This window comes from Lynx rufus, unplaced genomic scaffold, assembly GCF_022079265.1.
Source record: "Lynx rufus isolate CCGP_SWC_20201006 ecotype Redwood Valley unplaced genomic scaffold, mLynRuf1.p SCAF_25, whole genome shotgun sequence".
Classification (NCBI taxonomy): Eukaryota; Metazoa; Chordata; class Mammalia; order Carnivora; family Felidae; genus Lynx; species Lynx rufus.
Window position 1 is genome coordinate 16,731,576 of NW_025814840.1, and position 18,115 is coordinate 16,749,690.

The 18,115-nt window shown below is 38.8% G+C and overlaps 1 protein-coding gene across 2 annotated transcripts in view; it reads right to left on the reverse strand.

Annotated features, from left to right (window-relative positions):
• Positions 1-1,709: 1,709 nt before the first annotated feature.
• TSNAX (translin associated factor X) overlaps positions 1,710-18,115 on the reverse strand; it is a 32,281-nt gene continuing 15,875 nt past the window's right edge. For both annotated transcript variants that reach the window (XM_047088686.1, XM_047088687.1), the window contains exons 5-6: positions 6,596-6,723; positions 1,710-3,558 (exon numbers count right to left, since the gene is read on the reverse strand). In XM_047088686.1, coding sequence (XP_046944642.1) covers positions 3,181-3,558; positions 6,596-6,723 — 506 coding nt within the window. In that variant the 3' untranslated portion in view covers positions 1,710-3,180. The remainder of the gene's footprint in view (positions 3,559-6,595; positions 6,724-18,115) is intronic.

The following is an 18,115-nucleotide window of genomic DNA, read 5'->3' on the forward strand; positions in this document are numbered from 1 at the left end:
TCCAGGCTCTGAGCTGTCAGCACAGAGCCTGACGCGGGGCTCGAACTCACAGACCGCAAGATCATGACCTGAGCCGAAGTCGGACGCTTAACCGACTGAGCCACCCAGGCGCCCCTGTTATTAATTTCTAATTCCATTCCATTTGTGGTCATAGAACATGCTTTGTATTTCTAGCTTTTTAAAAGTATTGAGACTTGTTTTGTAACCTGACATTTTATGGATTCTGTTCCACACGCACTTGAGAAAAAACGTATCTGCTGTTGTTGCTGGGTGGAGTGCTCTACGTAGGTCTCTCAGGTCTATCATGTTGTCCAAGTCCTCGAGTCCCTTACTCATGTCTTGTTCTTCTATCCATTATTCAAAGTGGGGAATGGAAGTTGCCAACTAATATTGTTGAATTGTCTATTTCTCCTTTCAGTTCTGTCAGATCGGGCTTCGTGTATTTTGAGGATCTGTGGTTAACGTGTGTATGTGTGTGTGTATAATTGCCATATATTCTCAATGGAATGAGCCATTTACCATTACATATTGTTCTTGTCTCCAACAAAAACAAAAATATTAGCCTTAAAGTCTATGTTGTGTGTGGTTCTCTCTTGGTTACTCTTCGCATGGAATATCTCTTTCTATTCTTTTAATCTATTTGTGTCTGAATCTAAGGTGAATCCTTGTAGAGAGCAAAGACTTTGAATCAAGTTTTTAAATCCATTCTGCCAATCAACCATTTACGTAGCACCTTTCTTTGAGGCACCCTCAAAAAGCCCTATGGCTATGCAATGTGGATTCTGAAAACCACTGATTTAATACATGCAGGAATTACTTATGAAGGAAATAACCCAATTTTATTCCAGAATTGTCAGTAACTTGCCATGTAACCTAGAACCACTTTCTTTTTATAATAAAGATGAAAAATGAAAAACATGACAACATTTGATGCTATCAGAGCAACTATTTTAAAACTGAAAAATATTCAGGATATATTTAGAGATCCTCTACTATCCTGTCCTAACACCTACTCTATTAATATGCAATATATAATTACAATATGCAATTAATATTGCATATCAATACGCAATATGCACCGCCAACAGCGATGGCACCAATCCATGGGTAGTAAATACTGTTGACTGCCTACCCCAAGGCTATTTTCCCCTTCTCATATGATGATAATGCCCTAATTCAGTTTCTTTTATTTGCCCTTCTCCTCTCAGAAAAACGGTATTTTGGTCTATTAGGTGATATCATTCTCCTCTCCACTAAATAATTTAGAAAGATAAGAATGTCACCCAGTTTGGGTCAATGGGATGTACAGAGATGTCCTTCCTGAAGCCCTCCCTACCTCTGGACTTATTTTGAGAAATAATAAATCTTGGGGCACCTGGGTGGCTCAGTCGGTTAAGTGTCCAACTTCAGCTCAGGTCATGATCTCACGGCTTGTGAGTTCGAGCCCCATGTTCGGCTCTGTGCTGACAGCTCAGAGCCTGGAGCCTGCTCCGGGTTCTGTGTCTCTGTCTCTCTCTCTCTCTGACACCCCCCTCCCCCAGCTCATACTCTATCTCTCTCAAAAATAAACATTAAAAAAAATTTTTTTTTTAAGTAATAGATCTCCGTATTAAGTTAGTCTGTACTAGGCTTCCTATTTAGGCCCAAAATTCTACAACCTTTTGATTAAATATTTCTCAATATGATCAAAAAATAAGCTTTAACTTTTCTTTTAATATTTTATTTAAAGACTTCAGTTTTAAACATCTTTAAGACATTCATCAATCCATTTATTTATGTTACCTTTAACATTATAAATTTAACTTCAAGTGGCAGAAGAAACAGAAATACGTAATGAGACTATATTTTAGCAGTGTGTCTTCAAATAGGGAAACCAAAAGAAATGCTACCACCAAAACAAACCAACCAACCTAATTTATTAGGCATGTCTATGTTTTATTTTCCTTTACATGATTATTTTTTTTGGAAAATTTCACTTTCAAAGAATCAGGCCTTGCAAACAGAGCAGCTAATCGTTCCAAAAATAAAATCCAGTATCTAGATTCTCAAAACTCACAAAACCAAATGGAAATGTCTGGTTGTCAGCCAATAGTGTCATGCTCACATCAGTTTCACATCACAGGGAATAATCTAGAACTAATTTCAGTAGGCAAGTTCCAATTCTAAATATTACTAAAGACTACCACTGTTATTCCCAACTGTGTTGACAATTGTCTTATTGCTGAATTGTACATGATAAATTTTCTTTGGCAACTTTTTATACTATTAAGTAACACAACTGGACACCTATAAAGGCTTGAATTAACTCAGTATTTCAAAAATTTAAAACTTCACTGTAATTATTTAAATGTAATTTCTTATAGATGCATCTATAAGAAACATGCCTAATGTAATAGAACGACAACAAAAGAATTGCTAAATAATCACTACTAAAAGCTTTTCAGATGTATGTACAAGTATACAATTGAACTCAAACACCAGGGAAAATATTACGATGTTAGCTCCAATTCACTACCAGACTTTATGTGCTAAAGGATAAAAAAATTAAATGTAGAAACTAAAATCTAGGTTACCTGTTAATTTTTCTGGAAGGCTCTTTCAAATGGGTTCAAAATGGCCTAAAAACTGGCCAGAATATAATATGAATTCTCACTATAATACTTCATAAAATTAAGTCTATTGATAACTTAATAATTTTTAATTCTTATTCTACGGAATAAGCCTATTTTGGAGGCTTCACAAAATATTACCAAGAAATTTTAACAGGAAGCTCAAGTCCAGATGTGTAGCTAGGAAATCTTTTCTATATATAACAAAATCACCAACTTAAATTATAAATGGCTTCCGCTAAATACTACCACTCCACACTTCACACAACGTAAATTGAAATAGGTATGGCAGAAAGTGCGCTCGAAGCATGTTCACGTTACAAAGATAAACGATCAACTACAGCCAGCAAAAATACAGATAGGCATATATGCAAACCTTTGTATGCAAACTTTCATGAGTAAGATGTAAGAAATGATTCGTTTCGATAATTTTATGTACAGCTTGTTTACAATGTAAAACAAGTACGACTGAAAACATTTCTATTTAAAAGCCACAATAAAGCCCCACGAAATACTAAATAACAGTCTTACAAACTGGTCTCTCAAGAGAATAACAACTGAGGACGGTATTCTAAGAAATGCCCTCTTCTTGATCGATCATTTCTGTTTTAACCGAAAAGACATCTGCCAGCATATGTTTTGGAATTTCTGAGCCTCTGACTCTCAAGGCGTAACAAGCATTCTCCACTTTGGCCAGACTTTGTTTCAAAGTATACAACTTCTTAGAAACCTCGTAAGGTCCAGTATTGCCAATGAATGAAAACCCATCATAAACCTGACGTAAAAACTGGCTCACTTCAAAGGGGGTGTCAATATCCCCATTCCCCACACTGTTAATACACATCCGCATCAACTCTCCAGTTAAATCAGCCACTCCCAGAAGGTAATCAACAGGTGTGATTTTCAGTCTCCAAGTACCAAACTGCTTATCCTGTGCATCAGAGGAGGGCTGGTAAAGAAAACACACACACACACAAAGAAAATACAACGTGAAAAAGAGTGAATATGCATGTATCACATTTATTATAAAGTATAAAATCAAGAGCAGATCAGTCATGCTAATCTCTAAATAAAATGATCTTTTTTGCTTAATGACCATTTGGGACGCTACAAGAAGAACTCATGCCCTGGGTAGAAAGTTGAACTAAATGACTTCAAGATAATTTCATAATCTAATACTGTAGCATTTTAAAATCAACTATTCCCAACCTCACTTGACATACAAAATAAAATTAAAACATTCTGAAAACAAAGTCTGATGACTTTACTGCATGACGGTCACTTAGTTATCTAAATGACAAGTCATAAAGCCCTCTAGGTTGGTGATACACTCACGTTTTCCTAAGTCCCTTACAGTCCCTTTCTGGCCTCTCTTCCATCCCCACTCAGCACTGACCATCATGATTTATTACTCTCTTGTTACCTCCTCCTCAGTGCCCTTAGATTCCTTTGTGGGTTTGTGTGTTTGTTTTTTTACTGCACCTGCCCAACAAAAACACAACCCTGCATCAATATTAAAGTCTACTCGCACTAGTGCTTTATTCAAGTGGCTGAGTACCACAGAGCTAAAAAAAAAACCCCAAAAAACAGTAATGATAGTCACAGCTATACAGAATTTATACAAATTACTCACCAATCCTTTTTACTTATTCCTCTAGTTCTCTCGCCTGACTCTTCAGACACTGTTCCAAACCTTTACCAGAACTCTCCTTAGCCCCCTACTCAATCCCAAACCTCTCCACTCTGAGTAGACAATCTTGTCTACTGTCACTGACCTGGCCATGTGCCAGATCACCTGGCACAAGCTCTCTCAATGACCTTATTCCTACAAAACAAAACAAAACCAAAAAAAACTTATTTATGTCCATATCCATCTTTACCTTCTATCCTCCAGTCTCAGATGATGAGTTGTCCCTCCTCTTGTTTGAGGTTAACTCTTCCAAATGACCTTGACCCATCTCCTCCCACCTCTTCCAGGACCTTGCTTCATAAGGTGTATGCCCTTGGGCAAGTTATTTCATCTCTCTAAACCTCAGTTTCCTCATCTGTAAAATGGGATAACAGTACCTACCTCAGAGGTTTATTTTAAGGATGAGATAACATTTACCAAGTTCTTGGCATAATGCCCAACACAAAGTAAATACTCAATAAATGTTAGCTGCTATCACCATTACCATCATGTCAATCTCCTCTTTCCACAACAATTTTTTCCTTGCTCTATTGGAGCCTTTCTGGAAGAGGAGATGCCTACATTGTTATTCGAAGTCCATAGGAGACTCAGCTAGGTGAAGTTGCAATTATACTGGAGGCCATTTTAGGCAGAGAGAACCGCAAAGGCATGCAGGTGAGAATTGTGTCGTATGTTTGAGGAACGAGTGAGGTATCTCCTTGAGTCAAGTTTAAAGTAAGAAATGGTACAGGATGACTCTAAAAGGACAGTCAGGGGTAGAAAGTCACATTAAGGAATGTGAACTTTAATCACTGAGAAATTTAAATGGTTTTGACAATATTCTCAACAGGCAAGTCAGAACAAAATACCTTCCCCTATCAAATCCCAGAAGTTTTAGCACCAAGAATCTTTAGCACTAAAAGGAAAAACTATTTATGAATGTGGTCTTGTTTTGAAAAGCATATGTGAACATTATGACACCATAATCTTCAAATAACTTACTACCTAAATCCTGAAAACAGCGCATTTACTCTCTGTTTCTCTTTACACTCTTGCCCTGATATTTTCATTCTGAATTAGAAAGAACTTGAAAGAAGGGTGTGGTAACTTCGGATAGAGGATCAAATAGGCTCTTTACTTCTTTCTGCAATGCAATCTTCACTAAATACATAAAAGACATACAGGAATTTTACTTCTCAAAAATGAATATCCTCCTTAATAAACTTCATATAATTTTAAAAACTGAGAAAATATATACGTGGCTTCCTTAAAGTAAGTTGTATCTGTCATGCCAAATTAACTCTGACCTTTTGATGCTAACATTTTAGTTAATATTCAAGAAAACAGTATTTCTACAGCTTCCTCCATCTTCTGCCTGCCCATTCCGGCTCTGAGTAATGTTAAAAAAAAAACAATAAAGAAAAAATTATGAAAAATAAAGACAGGAAAAAACTAATTTTATCCTTAAGTGTACTGGTATCTCAGGAAGTACCAAATATTCAAAATCTCCTCTTTCATTGCCTGAACACTATATATTGAAACCCAGCGTAAAAATAGTATTCACTTAACAGTCAAACTGCAAAAGTTTCTCTTTTCTTAATTCGGAATAGCTATATAATTTTCAGATACCAGTTTTAGGGACTTAGTAAGCGATTAAGAGCTCTCACCTAATATAATAACAATTTTATATTAACTGACTATTGAGCATGTATGGGTCATATGCTATATACACTGCCTAATTGAAAACCTTTCAATCAAATCCTGTAAAACACTCCTTTGAGGTAGATACTTGGTGCAAGGGTTCCTGCAGCACACTCTGAGAAACAGTGGCAGGGTGGACGAGGGCACCTGGCTTACATTTCAAAACACCTGGTTTCAAAGTTTAGCTCTGCCACACTTAATTAGTTGTGTGGCTTTTGAGAAGTTATTTAAATTCTCTAACGCCCATTTCTTTGCAAAATGAGAGTAAAAATTCTTACCTCATACAGTTAATGAAAGAATTAAATGAGATAGTGCTTACGAAAGGCACACTGTAAATGCACAATAAAATCAAAAGTGGACTTAACAGGAATCACTTAACAGCGCTTTAGGTGAACAGCATCGTTTTCCCCCCAACATACCCATAGCTGTTCTTGTTCCATCCACTAACAAAACTATTTTAAAAGACCGTTTCCTTAGTTGGGAATCTTGGAAACCACACTCTAGAAAAGAACACTACCATCTCAATATTCTTAGCATTATAAGCCAGCAAACCTCCTATAACCATTATACGGTTATATAAGTTATATAAAAATGTGAAGTGATTTTAAATTCTTACGGTCTTATTTTCTTTTCCATATTCTTCTGTTGTAAATATCAATTGTTTATTAATTTCATCCATACTGATAAGTGATCGTGTTTTGATGAAGTGTTGAAAAGAGACTGCCTCCACATATTCCTGCAGTCCTGAAATACCAACCAAGAAAATTGCTAAAGAACAACCATTACATTAGTCAGACTGTCATTAATAAAAAAAACTTCAAATTGCACAACACCTAGCTCATCAAAAGCTTAATGGATGCCTACTATAATGGTGGCACTGGATTCAATACTTAGACTACTAAGAATTACCTGGGGATAGATGGTGGGGATCAGTACTGAACACAGCAAACATTTCTGTCACTCAACTTTACGAACAGCTCAAATACAAATGGATTCAAGTTCTTCTTTCTACTTCATGTGGCATTAGTCTTAGAAATCTACTCTCTCTGCTATGGGGAAATGTCAAAGATTTTTAGAAAAAAAAATTGATTTAAGGAAAGGCTATTATAAAAATTATTAAGGCTTTAACAGAAACTATACAATTAATTTTTGCTCTCTAAAGCAACAAAACAGATAACGATTTAATCAAATGAAGCATAAAATTAAACACCATTTGGATCTTTCTTGAAATTTTAATAGGTAGAAACCACTTTAAATAATGCAGAATAAAGTGTCAAAATACAAAATACTATTTTTCTCTTCCTACTCCAAAATGGATCTAAGAATAGATAACTCCTTTCCACTTTGATAATTTAAATTAAAAAAAAGAAACAGGGGCGCCTAGGTGGCTCAGTCGGTTAAGCGTCCGACCTTGATGTGGGCTCAGGTTATGATCTCATGGTTCACGAGATTAAGCCCGTGTAGTGCTCTGCTCGGACTCACTGACAGAACAGAGCCTGCCTGGAAATCTCTCTCTCTGCGCCTCCCCCGTGTGCATTCTCTCTCTCGCTCTCTCTCAAAATAAAAACATTAAAAAAAAAAAAACAAAAACAAATGAGCAATACAATCTTGTATCAGATGTAAGTTCTACAAAATTAACACTGAATTAAAACAAATTTTCGTAAAGGTCGAAAGTAGTACTATACTTTTTCAAGTGTTTTAAAACAACTAAGTTCTAGGACACCTGGGTGGCTCAGTCAGGTAAGCATCCGACTTCAGCTCAGGTCATGATCTCATGGTTCATGAGTTCGAGCCCCGCATCTGGCTCTCTGCTGGCAGTCAGCATGGAGCCTGCTTCGGATCCTTAGTCTCCCTCTCTCTCTGCCCCTCCCCTGCCTGCACGCGCTTTCTCTCTCTCTCTCAACAATAAAAATAAAAAAACAAACGTTAAAAAAAAAAAAAAAAAAATATATATATATATATATATATATATATATATATATATACAAAAACCAAAGTTCTATGGCCACAATTTTCAATATTAGTTTATTACGGCATAATCTATAAGATGATACAGGGAAAAAGTATTTCTTAAAATGATTATCATTACTGCTGAGTTAAGAAACAGTATTCTTTGTAAAGGCTTGATTGTAGAAACAAGAGAAGAAGGGATTCTGACTCCAGAAAGAAAACTCAGGACTGAGTAGAATCCCCAGAGTCCAAGCTGTCTCCCTGGCACCTGGGAAGAACACTCCCAGCCCTGACACCGACAGTCAGGCGTGGCGGCCGCAGCACTGAGGCTCACCCCACTGTGGTATCGTCGCATCAAATGCCGCAGCAGGGTCAAAGACACAAAAGGAAGTGGATGACTTGGTTCTGATAGCAGTAAGAGGAAACAACTGAATGAAAATATCCTGACTCATTTGGGGCCACGAGTGATGTTGAAGCAAGGTCAGAAATCGGTGCCTTTAGCTGACAGAACAGGACAGGATAGAATAGGTCACTGTTTAATAAACTATAACATGCTGAGAAAAGAAACAATAAACTTCAGGTTGACAGAATAGATAACATCTTCTACGTTTACAATAAAAAATATTTTTGTAAAATTTTAGTTTTAAGAATAGGAGACCACCCACTTCTCTTTCCCAAAGACAATCTGTACTTCACATTTCCTTCCAGAAAGAACTTCGTGCACACAAAAAGAAAAAGCAAAACCTAAGGACCACTCGTTGTATCTGTCAATAGGCTCTCCTTCGGTCAGCTCTTATGAATGAGCCACACAGAAGACACGTGCGCAAGGATATTCATCATTATAATCATTATAGCAAAACAGTGGAAAAAGTTTTAAAGATCAATAATAGACATCACTTGCCAATTTACCGTCTCTCAGCTCCACTATTTCGGATAATGGAGGCGGACTCTAAAACATTTCTCCTTTGCCAGCTGGCACGATATTGAACTTTGTTGGTAGACAGCACTGGAAGGAAAGCAGAGGAGGAGAAGGCGCTCTTCCTCGTTCTAGTGTGTCCCCCCCCCCCAGCAGCCTTCTACATGTGGGGCAACCTGGTGCTTGAGGTGGCCAGCAGCACGTGGCATTTCCTCGGGAGCAGCTTCCCCAGGGAGCCACCACCGTGCGCAAGGAGTCTGACGGCACAGCACCTCCCCATAGACAGCTTCCCAGAGAATTTTATCTGCTCCACACCTCAGCAAACTCCCCTGCCACCCAATGGGCCACGCCCTCAAGGGGCTGAGGAGTCCACTCTTCCAGATTTGTTCCTCTCTTGGATGCCCTGGCCTTAGCCCTGGGGTAGTGGCTGTCCCTCTGATATTCCTATACTCTTTAGAGTACAATTTTCCTCTCATCAGATAATCTCCAACACAGTTAATTCTTTTTTTCCCCTCATACACAGTTAATTCTTTGTGTTAAACTTGCCCTGTTCAAATTACTGTGCGGCTCGTTTCCTGTTCAGACCCTGAAGAATATAATAGGGAATTAGGAAAATAAAAAATGGTATTATTTCCCCTTTACCCCTATCATTATAGAGGAGGTACTTTATCTTTTGAGGCTGTACTGTCCCCAGGATCAGGATAAAGATGCGATCCCAGTGGGAAAGCTGAAGGCAGATTCTCCCTTCGATGCTCCACATTATTTATGTTCTCTGTTGGATGCTAATGGTCAGTAAAACATGCTCAGATCTCTCCATCTATTGGTCCTATCTCTCTTCTCCTCTTCAGAGCTACTTTCTGCCACATTCCTCGATAACCGCACCTCATACTTCTCAACCTACTTCATCCTAGTTTGAGCCCATCTCTACACCACAACAGCTCTCACTAAGATTATACTATTTCGTAAGCTGAATGGACATGTTTTCAGTCTCAATCTTAGCAGCAGTCAGTAGTCTGACCACTTGAAAGGAGGAATTCTTTAAACAAGTTTTCATTTGGTCCCTTTGAATGCATCATCCTCCGATTTCCCTTTTTTTCTACTTCTCTGGCCAGGTCTTCTTAGTCTCTGCCTCTATCAGCCCCAGGCTCTCTCAAATTCACTTACACTTGGCTTTAGTGAACCCTGCCATCCCCCAACTTCACATCTCTGGCTCAGAGTCACATATATCTAAATACATACTTGACAATTCCATCAGAAGGACCTCAAAATCAATACGCCCAACAATGAATTCACAATCTTCCTTCTACATGCAGTCCCCCTCTTTGTTTTGCCAATTCTAAGAGTCTCCTGATCTCCCCACCCCATCCACTTCTGACCTTTTCTCATCCATTCTCACACTACTGAATATTTGCCTTTTTAATAAAGAATTATCACATCACTCTCCTGCTTAAAGCCCAAATAGCTCTCCATGGTTCTCAGAATAGAGAGCAAAATCATTAACATGGCTTGTAAGACCCTGCTTAATTTCACCCTCCACCTACATCAGCCTCAACTTATACTACAGTCAAGTTATAACACACAAAAGGTTAAATTTCAAAGATGGGTACATAAACCCATATTTGTATAATGTCAGAATTGTTCTTAAAATCCTTAAAATCAGTAAGACTTGTATATATTCTACAATACAAATTTTCCCTACAGTTAATAGAATTCACTACTTCAGTATTTCTAGGCATAACCCTGTCCCCAAATTCCTGCAGCTGGCTTACATTTCAGGGCCAGGTTACACAAAAATAGCAGTGCTTTAAATGTTAGAATCAAACACAAGTGGCAAGGCTCCTGTTCTACACATGTTAATCGACAGGGATGGGAGAGCACAGGAACCAGGACTATGTCATGTACCAGCTGAAGGTGGTAACATAAATTTCTCTGAACCTTCAAGATATGGCTCAGTGACACCACCAAGCAGTCATTGTCTCCGCTTAATAGCGTAAGCCTGAAGGAGGATAATCACATCTACACACCTATAATCTCAAGCTGATCTGATGGTCAAGGTACGAGTTCCAATGTGCAAGTCAAGGTAGAAGATACCAGAAGTGAGCTTATCGCTTAAACTAAACCAGCCTATTTTCTATTCTCTTACAGCAATACTGTGTGCAATGGCTACTTTTAGATGTGATTAATATTTAAATCAGTAGAACTCCCGAGTAGAGCAGATTACCCTCCATAATGGGGGTGGGCGGAGGTTGTTCATCTAGTCAGCTGAAGGCCTTATGAACAAAGAACACGGTTTCCCAAAACTGCAACAGAGAAAGCTTGCCTGCATTTCCAGTCTATAGATTTCAGACTCCAGACTGCAGCATCAACTCTGTATTAAAATTCCAGCCTTCCAGTCTAGTCTGCAAATTTCATACCTGCTAGCCCCCACAATCACGAGTCAATTTTTTTAAACACATGTATCAATCCCTCGCTTGCTCGCTCTCCAGCTTCTCTGGAGAATCCTGACTATGAAATGCTAGTAGGCAAAATGCTTAAGCTGAATTCAGAGAACATGAATGTGTCTATAATGCAAAACTTTTGTAACCTCCTTCACTTTCTGTGCCTATGGTTTTCAGTTCCTCACCTATACTGTGCCCTCCCTTGCCTCAAGGGATTTTATATGCTCTTCCCTCAGCATCATAACACGGTCTTCTCACTCTTTCACCTAATAAACTGTTACTAATTCTGTAGGGTTCCAGGAAGTATCAACTTCTGAAGAAACTGCCTCAGACAACCCCCATTCTAAGCCAAACCCCTATTAGATGTTCTCCTAGTACCGTGTGCCTTTCCCTTCTAGGACTAATCAAAGTTGTATTTCAATAATGTAAAATTCCTTATCTAATACCTAGCAGTATCCTCTGCTAGGAGGGCAATACCACAACTACCTTGAGCACAGTTCTATCCCTAGTGCTTAGCCCATCTTGCACAAACAGACACCAAAAAACATGATTAAATGAGGTAGATCCATTTCTGAAAAACTATTTAATAATTTTTTATTATGTTTTATAAGAACATTCAATTAACAAGGAAGTGCCCATTTTGGGGGAAAAACCCATAAAATCATAGAGAAATAAAAAATTAAAATGTAATACACATGCAGTGATTACAAACAGTGGGAAACAGGAAACCTGGTACTTAAAACAACATCTGGAGGGGTGGCACCTGGGTGGCTTAGTTGGTTAAGCATCTGACTTTGGCCCAAGTCATGATCTCACTTGAGACCAATCATGAGTTCGAGCCCCGCATCAGGCTCTGTGCTGACAGCTCAGAGCTTGGAGCCTGCTTCAGATTCTGTGTCTCCCTCCCTCTCTGCCCCCACCCCCAGCTCATGCTCTGTCTCTCTCTCCATCAAAAATAAATATTAAAAAAATTAAAATAAATAAAATAAGTAAATAAAACAACATCTGGGGGCACTTAGGTGGCTCAGTTGGTTGAGCATCCAATTCTTGATTTGGGCTCAGGTCATGATCCCAGCTGTGTGGGATTAAGCCCCGTTCAACATGGAGCTACTTAAGATATTCTCTCTCTCTCTCTCTCTTCCCCCACACCCCCTCCCACCCCCGGCTCACGCTCTCCCTCTCTCTCAAAAACAAAAATATTTAAAAAGTTAAAACAACATCAAAAGGATTCTGACCACCTCAGCTCTCTAAACAAGGTGGCTTAAATCATTCTAGTGATTCTAGAACAAATACCACTATATTGCACTAATTTGCTTACAAAGATCAGCAAAGGCAAATCATGTCAAATCATGTGGAAGAACTTGATCCTGTTCAAAACTGAAATTCTAGGACCTTCTTCATGATGCTTAAGGATAGCATCCCAGAGTAGATGTCCCTTTGTTTAGAAGTCCTTTAAGGGGGCGCCTGGGTGGCGCAGTCGGTTAAGCGTCCGACTTCAGCCAGGTCACGATCTCGCGGTCCGTGAGTTCGAGCCCCGCGTCGGGCTCTGGGCTGACGGCTCAGAGCCTGGAGCCTGTTTCAGATTCTGTGTCTCCCTCTCTCTCTGCCCCTCCCCCGTTCATGCTCTGTCTCTCTCTGTCCCAAAAATAAAAATAAAAAACGTTGAAAAAAAAAATTACAAAAAAAAAAGAAGTCCTTTAAGGAGTGGTGGGACATGAAAGGGTAGAAATGGAGCTAAATTTAGTACAGGGACCATACAGATGAAATGCCTTGAATAGTCAAAGAGAAATAGTTTTGTTTTATCGCTCAACAATGGGGGGTGGGGGGGAGACAAGCAGTGAAATAGCAAACCAGTATTTTAAAAACTATTCCTGGGGCACCTGGGTGGGTCAGTCAGTTAAGCATCCAACTTCGGCTTGGGTCATGATCTCACAGTTCGTGAGTTCGAGCCCCGCATCAGGCTCTATGCTGACAGCTCAGAGCCTGGAATCTGCTTCAGATTCTCTGTCTCCCTCTCTCTCTAACCCTCCCCTGCTTGTGCTCTCTCTCTCTCTCTCTCTCAATAATAAAGAAACAGAAAAAAATAAAAAAAAACAAAAACTATTCCTGATTCTTAATGGACTTTCTTTAACCAAGATGCTATCTATAGTGGTAAAACCACACTCCTCTGTGACTGGAAAAATATATTTGGCAAAATTCATCAGTTGTACAGTTGTTTTATCCACATGAGCCCACTCAAAGCATGGAAAACGCTTCCAACGAATACATTCTTAAAATGATTTGTAGTTAATAAAATCAACTAAGTCCAACCAACTCCCAGGCCTGTCCCTCATTTGTAAAACAGAAGTACTAGATACAATGATCTCTATGGTACTTTTCAAATTCAGAATGGTAGGAACTAATCTTCCTAATGACATGTCAAAAAAAAAATCCATTTAGTGAAACTAAATTATACGGCAACAACACAGAAACGTCATCTGCTTCTGCAACAAAGCACTGCCGAATGACGTAAAAATCAGTAGTAAGTTGTTGCTAAAATGTTTGCATTCTTACAAATGAATGCATATGCAGTAGTATTAAACTCACCAAATAGAGCAGACGACATAAAACTAACCATTTTAACTATTTTTAAGTGTGCAGTTTCGTGGCATTCATTCACACTGTGGTGCAACCGTCACCACCATCTATTTTTTCTTACAAAACTAAAACTCTATACCTGTTAGATAACTCCTCCTTCTCCTTTCCCTCAAGCCCCTAACAACCAGCATTCTTTTCTCCGTCTCTGAATCTATTCTACTTACCTCGTGGAAGTGGAATGGTATGGAACTTATCCTTTTGTGGCCAGCTTATCTCACTTAGCACAAGGTCCTCAGGGTTCACCCACGCTCTAGCCTGTGTCAGAATTCTCTTCCTTTTTAGGGCTGAATAATACTGCATTGTATGGACACGTGAAATTTTGTTTATCCGTTCATCCATCAATGGGTACTTAGGTTGCCTCCACCTTTTGGGTATTGTGAATAATGCTGCTATGAACAGAAGTATACAAACATCTCCCAGTCCCTGAGGCCTCCAACAAAACTTTTTAAAAATATAAATAAAATATTAGTAGCAGCTTACTAAGTCTTGAGTGTCAGTTATACAGAAGATAATGTATCTGGTACTTTACATCCATCTTTTTAATGTTCATTATAACCTTACATGACTGTATCTCTATACTTCCTTTATAGATGAACCGAGGCTCAGAAGAAATTCAGAAATTCACCCAGGTCACATAGTAAAAAAACATTCCTACAACCCAGAAGCTCATGCCCTTCCCGCTTTACCTGCCTCCTTACGTTCAAGTCCATACAAAACATTTTCACTTTTTCTCAAACTTTTCCCCCACTAAATCCCCAGTTCAGCTCTTCTCCAGGCCTTAACTTTATTCTCTAGGCTCTCACACCATATACTTTCATGATTCTGTGCTATTCTGTGCCTATGTTGCCTTCTCTCAAATCTTCTTCTACCTGTAAAAAAAAGTTGACATGTTCTGATACACCCAGTCAAGGCATTTCTTCATACCCACTACATAAAACTTAGTCAGCCAGCTCCAAGTTATGAATGCCTGTTTTTTTGCACCTCAGAGTTTTGAGGGAATGAATGATGCCTTCACAACTTTCTCCTCTCCCCACCCCAAAGCACCTTGAGAAAGAGACTCAAATGTTTAGTAAATTCTTCAAAATAATCTCTCCCTACTCTTACTGGTTTTAGGAAACTTTAAGTGCTCTGGCAAAACTATTTTAAAATCTGCTATTCAAATGTTCAGAATTCTCCAATTTTACTTAATATATAGTACTTTGGATTTAAGTCCACTAAGAAAGAAATATTCTTATAAGATAAAGTTCAAACTGATAAAGTTCAGAATTCGAGGTCTTCAAGGTATCGGATTTATTTTTCACGGGGGCAGAAAGAGATACAGAACAACAGCCCTCAAAATCCATCTGTGGTGTCAGTCTATATTAATGTGCATGGCTGTCAAACAGTACATTTTCAAGTGTATCTAAAGTCACCATCTAAGTTGTCCCTGGGATGTGTTTGTTTAAAGTTACTTCATGGATGAGGTGGCCATTTTTGCTCCATGGTTATTAGGTTTCATGATATACCACACAGAGAGTTCAAGGACATCTGGCCCCAAACACTGAAAAGCATTTTTGGTCACATCTAGGTAAAAGGATGTTTAAACAAGTTATGTTTCAACTTGATAAAAAGGACATCCGCTATTTTCAGTGAATAATCCCCAAGGTGAAAAATTTCAACCTACTGCCATATTCCATCAAACAATGCCTTCCCCTTCTGCTTTTGCCTTGGATGAAATCCAATTAGAATTATTTACAGAATCAGCTGCCAGTAAGAGAGAAGTCTGTAGGTTGTTTTTATGTAATTTGTTATTTTTCTCCATGTTCTCCTATCAGAACATATACAAGGAAACCCAATTAAACGCTTCTGATTATTTTCACTTATTCTTATAATATTTAAGCAGTATACACCCAGTCCAAATCTCCATCAAAAACCATATATAAAGGGGGCGCCTGGGTGGCTCAGTCAGTTAAGCGCCCGACTTCGGCCCAGGTCATGATCTTGTGGTCCACAGGTTCGAGCCCCGTGTCAGGCTCCGTGCTGACAGCTCAGAGCCTGGAACCTGCTTCGGATTCTTTGTCTCCCTCTCTCTCTCTGCCCCCTCCCCCGCTCACACTGTCTCTCTCTCTCTCTCAAAAATAAAGATAAAAAAAAATTGAAAAAAAAAAAAAAAAACATATGTAAAGAAAGGCAAACAGACCAGGCAGAGGTTTCATTCTAAACTAGCCTTTTTTTCCAGGCTTTCGGTGTTTTAAATTTTTTTTTTTTAATGTTTATTTATTTTTGAGAGAGAGAGGGAGAGAGAGAAGGAGAGAAAGAGAGAAAGTGTAAGTGGAGGAGGGGCAGAGAGAGAGGGAGACACAGAATCCAAAGCAGGCTCCAGGCTCTGAGCTTGCAGATCAGAGCCCAACACGGGGCTCGAACTCACAGACCGCGAGATCATGACCCGAGCTGATGTCAGACGCTTAACCGACTGAGCCACCCAGGCACCCCTAGGCTTTCAGTGTTTTAAAAAAATTGCCTGCCATATGACCCAGCAATTCCACTCCTAGGTATATATATACCCAAGAACCTGAAAGCACAGGTTCACAAAGGCTTGTGGACACATGTTTATAACAGTATCGTTCACAATAACCAAGGAGCAGAAACAACCCAAATGTCCATCGACTGATGGATAAACAGAATGCGGTATATATGCGCAAGAGAATATTATTCAGCCTTAAAAAGGAATAAAGTTCTGACATGTGCTAGGACATATACGAGAGCCTTGAAAACATTATCGTAAGTGACAAAAGCCAGACATAAAAGGCCACATTCTGTATTATTCTATTTATATGAAATATCCAGAATAGGCAAAGCCATGGAGATGTGAAGTCAAATAGTGACTGCCTAGGCTTGGCATGGGGGAAGGAAGATGGGGAGTGGCTGCTAATGGGTAGGGGGTGTCCTTACAGGGTGATGAAAACATTCTGGAATCAGTGGTGAAAGGAACACAACCTTATAATCACAGTAAAAAGCAACGAATTACAGGGGCGCCTGGGTGGCTCAGTTGGTTAAGTGTCCAACATCAGCTCAGGTCATGATCTCACGGTTTGTGGGTTCGAGCCCCGCATTGGGCTCTGTGCTGACAGCTTGGAGCCTGGAGCCTGCTTCCGATTCTGTGTCTCCCTCTCTCTCTCTGCCCCTCCCTGCTCACACTCTGTATCTCTCTCCTTCAAAAATAAATAAACACTAAAAAAAAAAAAACCAAAAAAAAAAAAAAAACAAACCAATGAATTACACAATTTAAAGGGGTTAATTTTATGGTGTATAAATTGTATCTCAATTTTTAAAAATTACATTTATAACTATTTTTTTACTGTTTATTCATTTTTTGAGAGTGAGAAAGACAGAGCGTGAGCGGGGGAGGGGCAGAGAGAGGGAGACACAGAATCCAAAGCAGGCTCCAGGCTCTGTCAGCACAGAACCCACGAACCACAACATCATGACCCAAGCCAAAGTCAGATGCTTAACTGACTGAACCACCCAGCTATTTTTAAGAATACCATCAGATTTTTTTTTCAAAAGTTAGCTTTTTCAGATCCCTGAAATGTTTAAGTAAAATCAGATGTAGGTTTGATTCACATGCCACTCTGCTAAAAAAAAAAATCTACTCTCAAATATATAAATTATACACTGAAAATATATCCATAAGCCTTAGCTTTGTAGAGTATATCCAATTATACTATCAACAGTACAACTTAAACACAAGTTCACTAATTTGGATTTTGCCTAATTGGATACTGTCTATTTGAACAGGGCTTTTTCTTCAGCACTGAAGAGTATGTGTTCAGAAAATAAGTATTACTGAGTTTTTAATCCAAAACGAAAATAAATTTAATTTAGCACACTATTACAGATTAATTCTGCTAAATTCCAGAAGGGAACACAAACACATTAACAGTGATGTGCCAAACAAAGTAAGAAATGCCTCCCATACACATATTTCATTTAGTTTTCAAAACAACCCATGAGGCAGCTACTATTGTTCTCCCATAACAGGTGAGAAAGCTGAAATTTAAACAAGTTGCATACTGTGCTCCAAGGTTACGGATCTAAGGAACATCAGAGAAAACACATAAGCCCAAGCCTGTCTGACAGCAAAAGCTCTCTTTCTACTTCACCTCCGTCAGTTGATTTTATCTGTTCAAAAAGCAAACATGAATGAGTAGAAAAG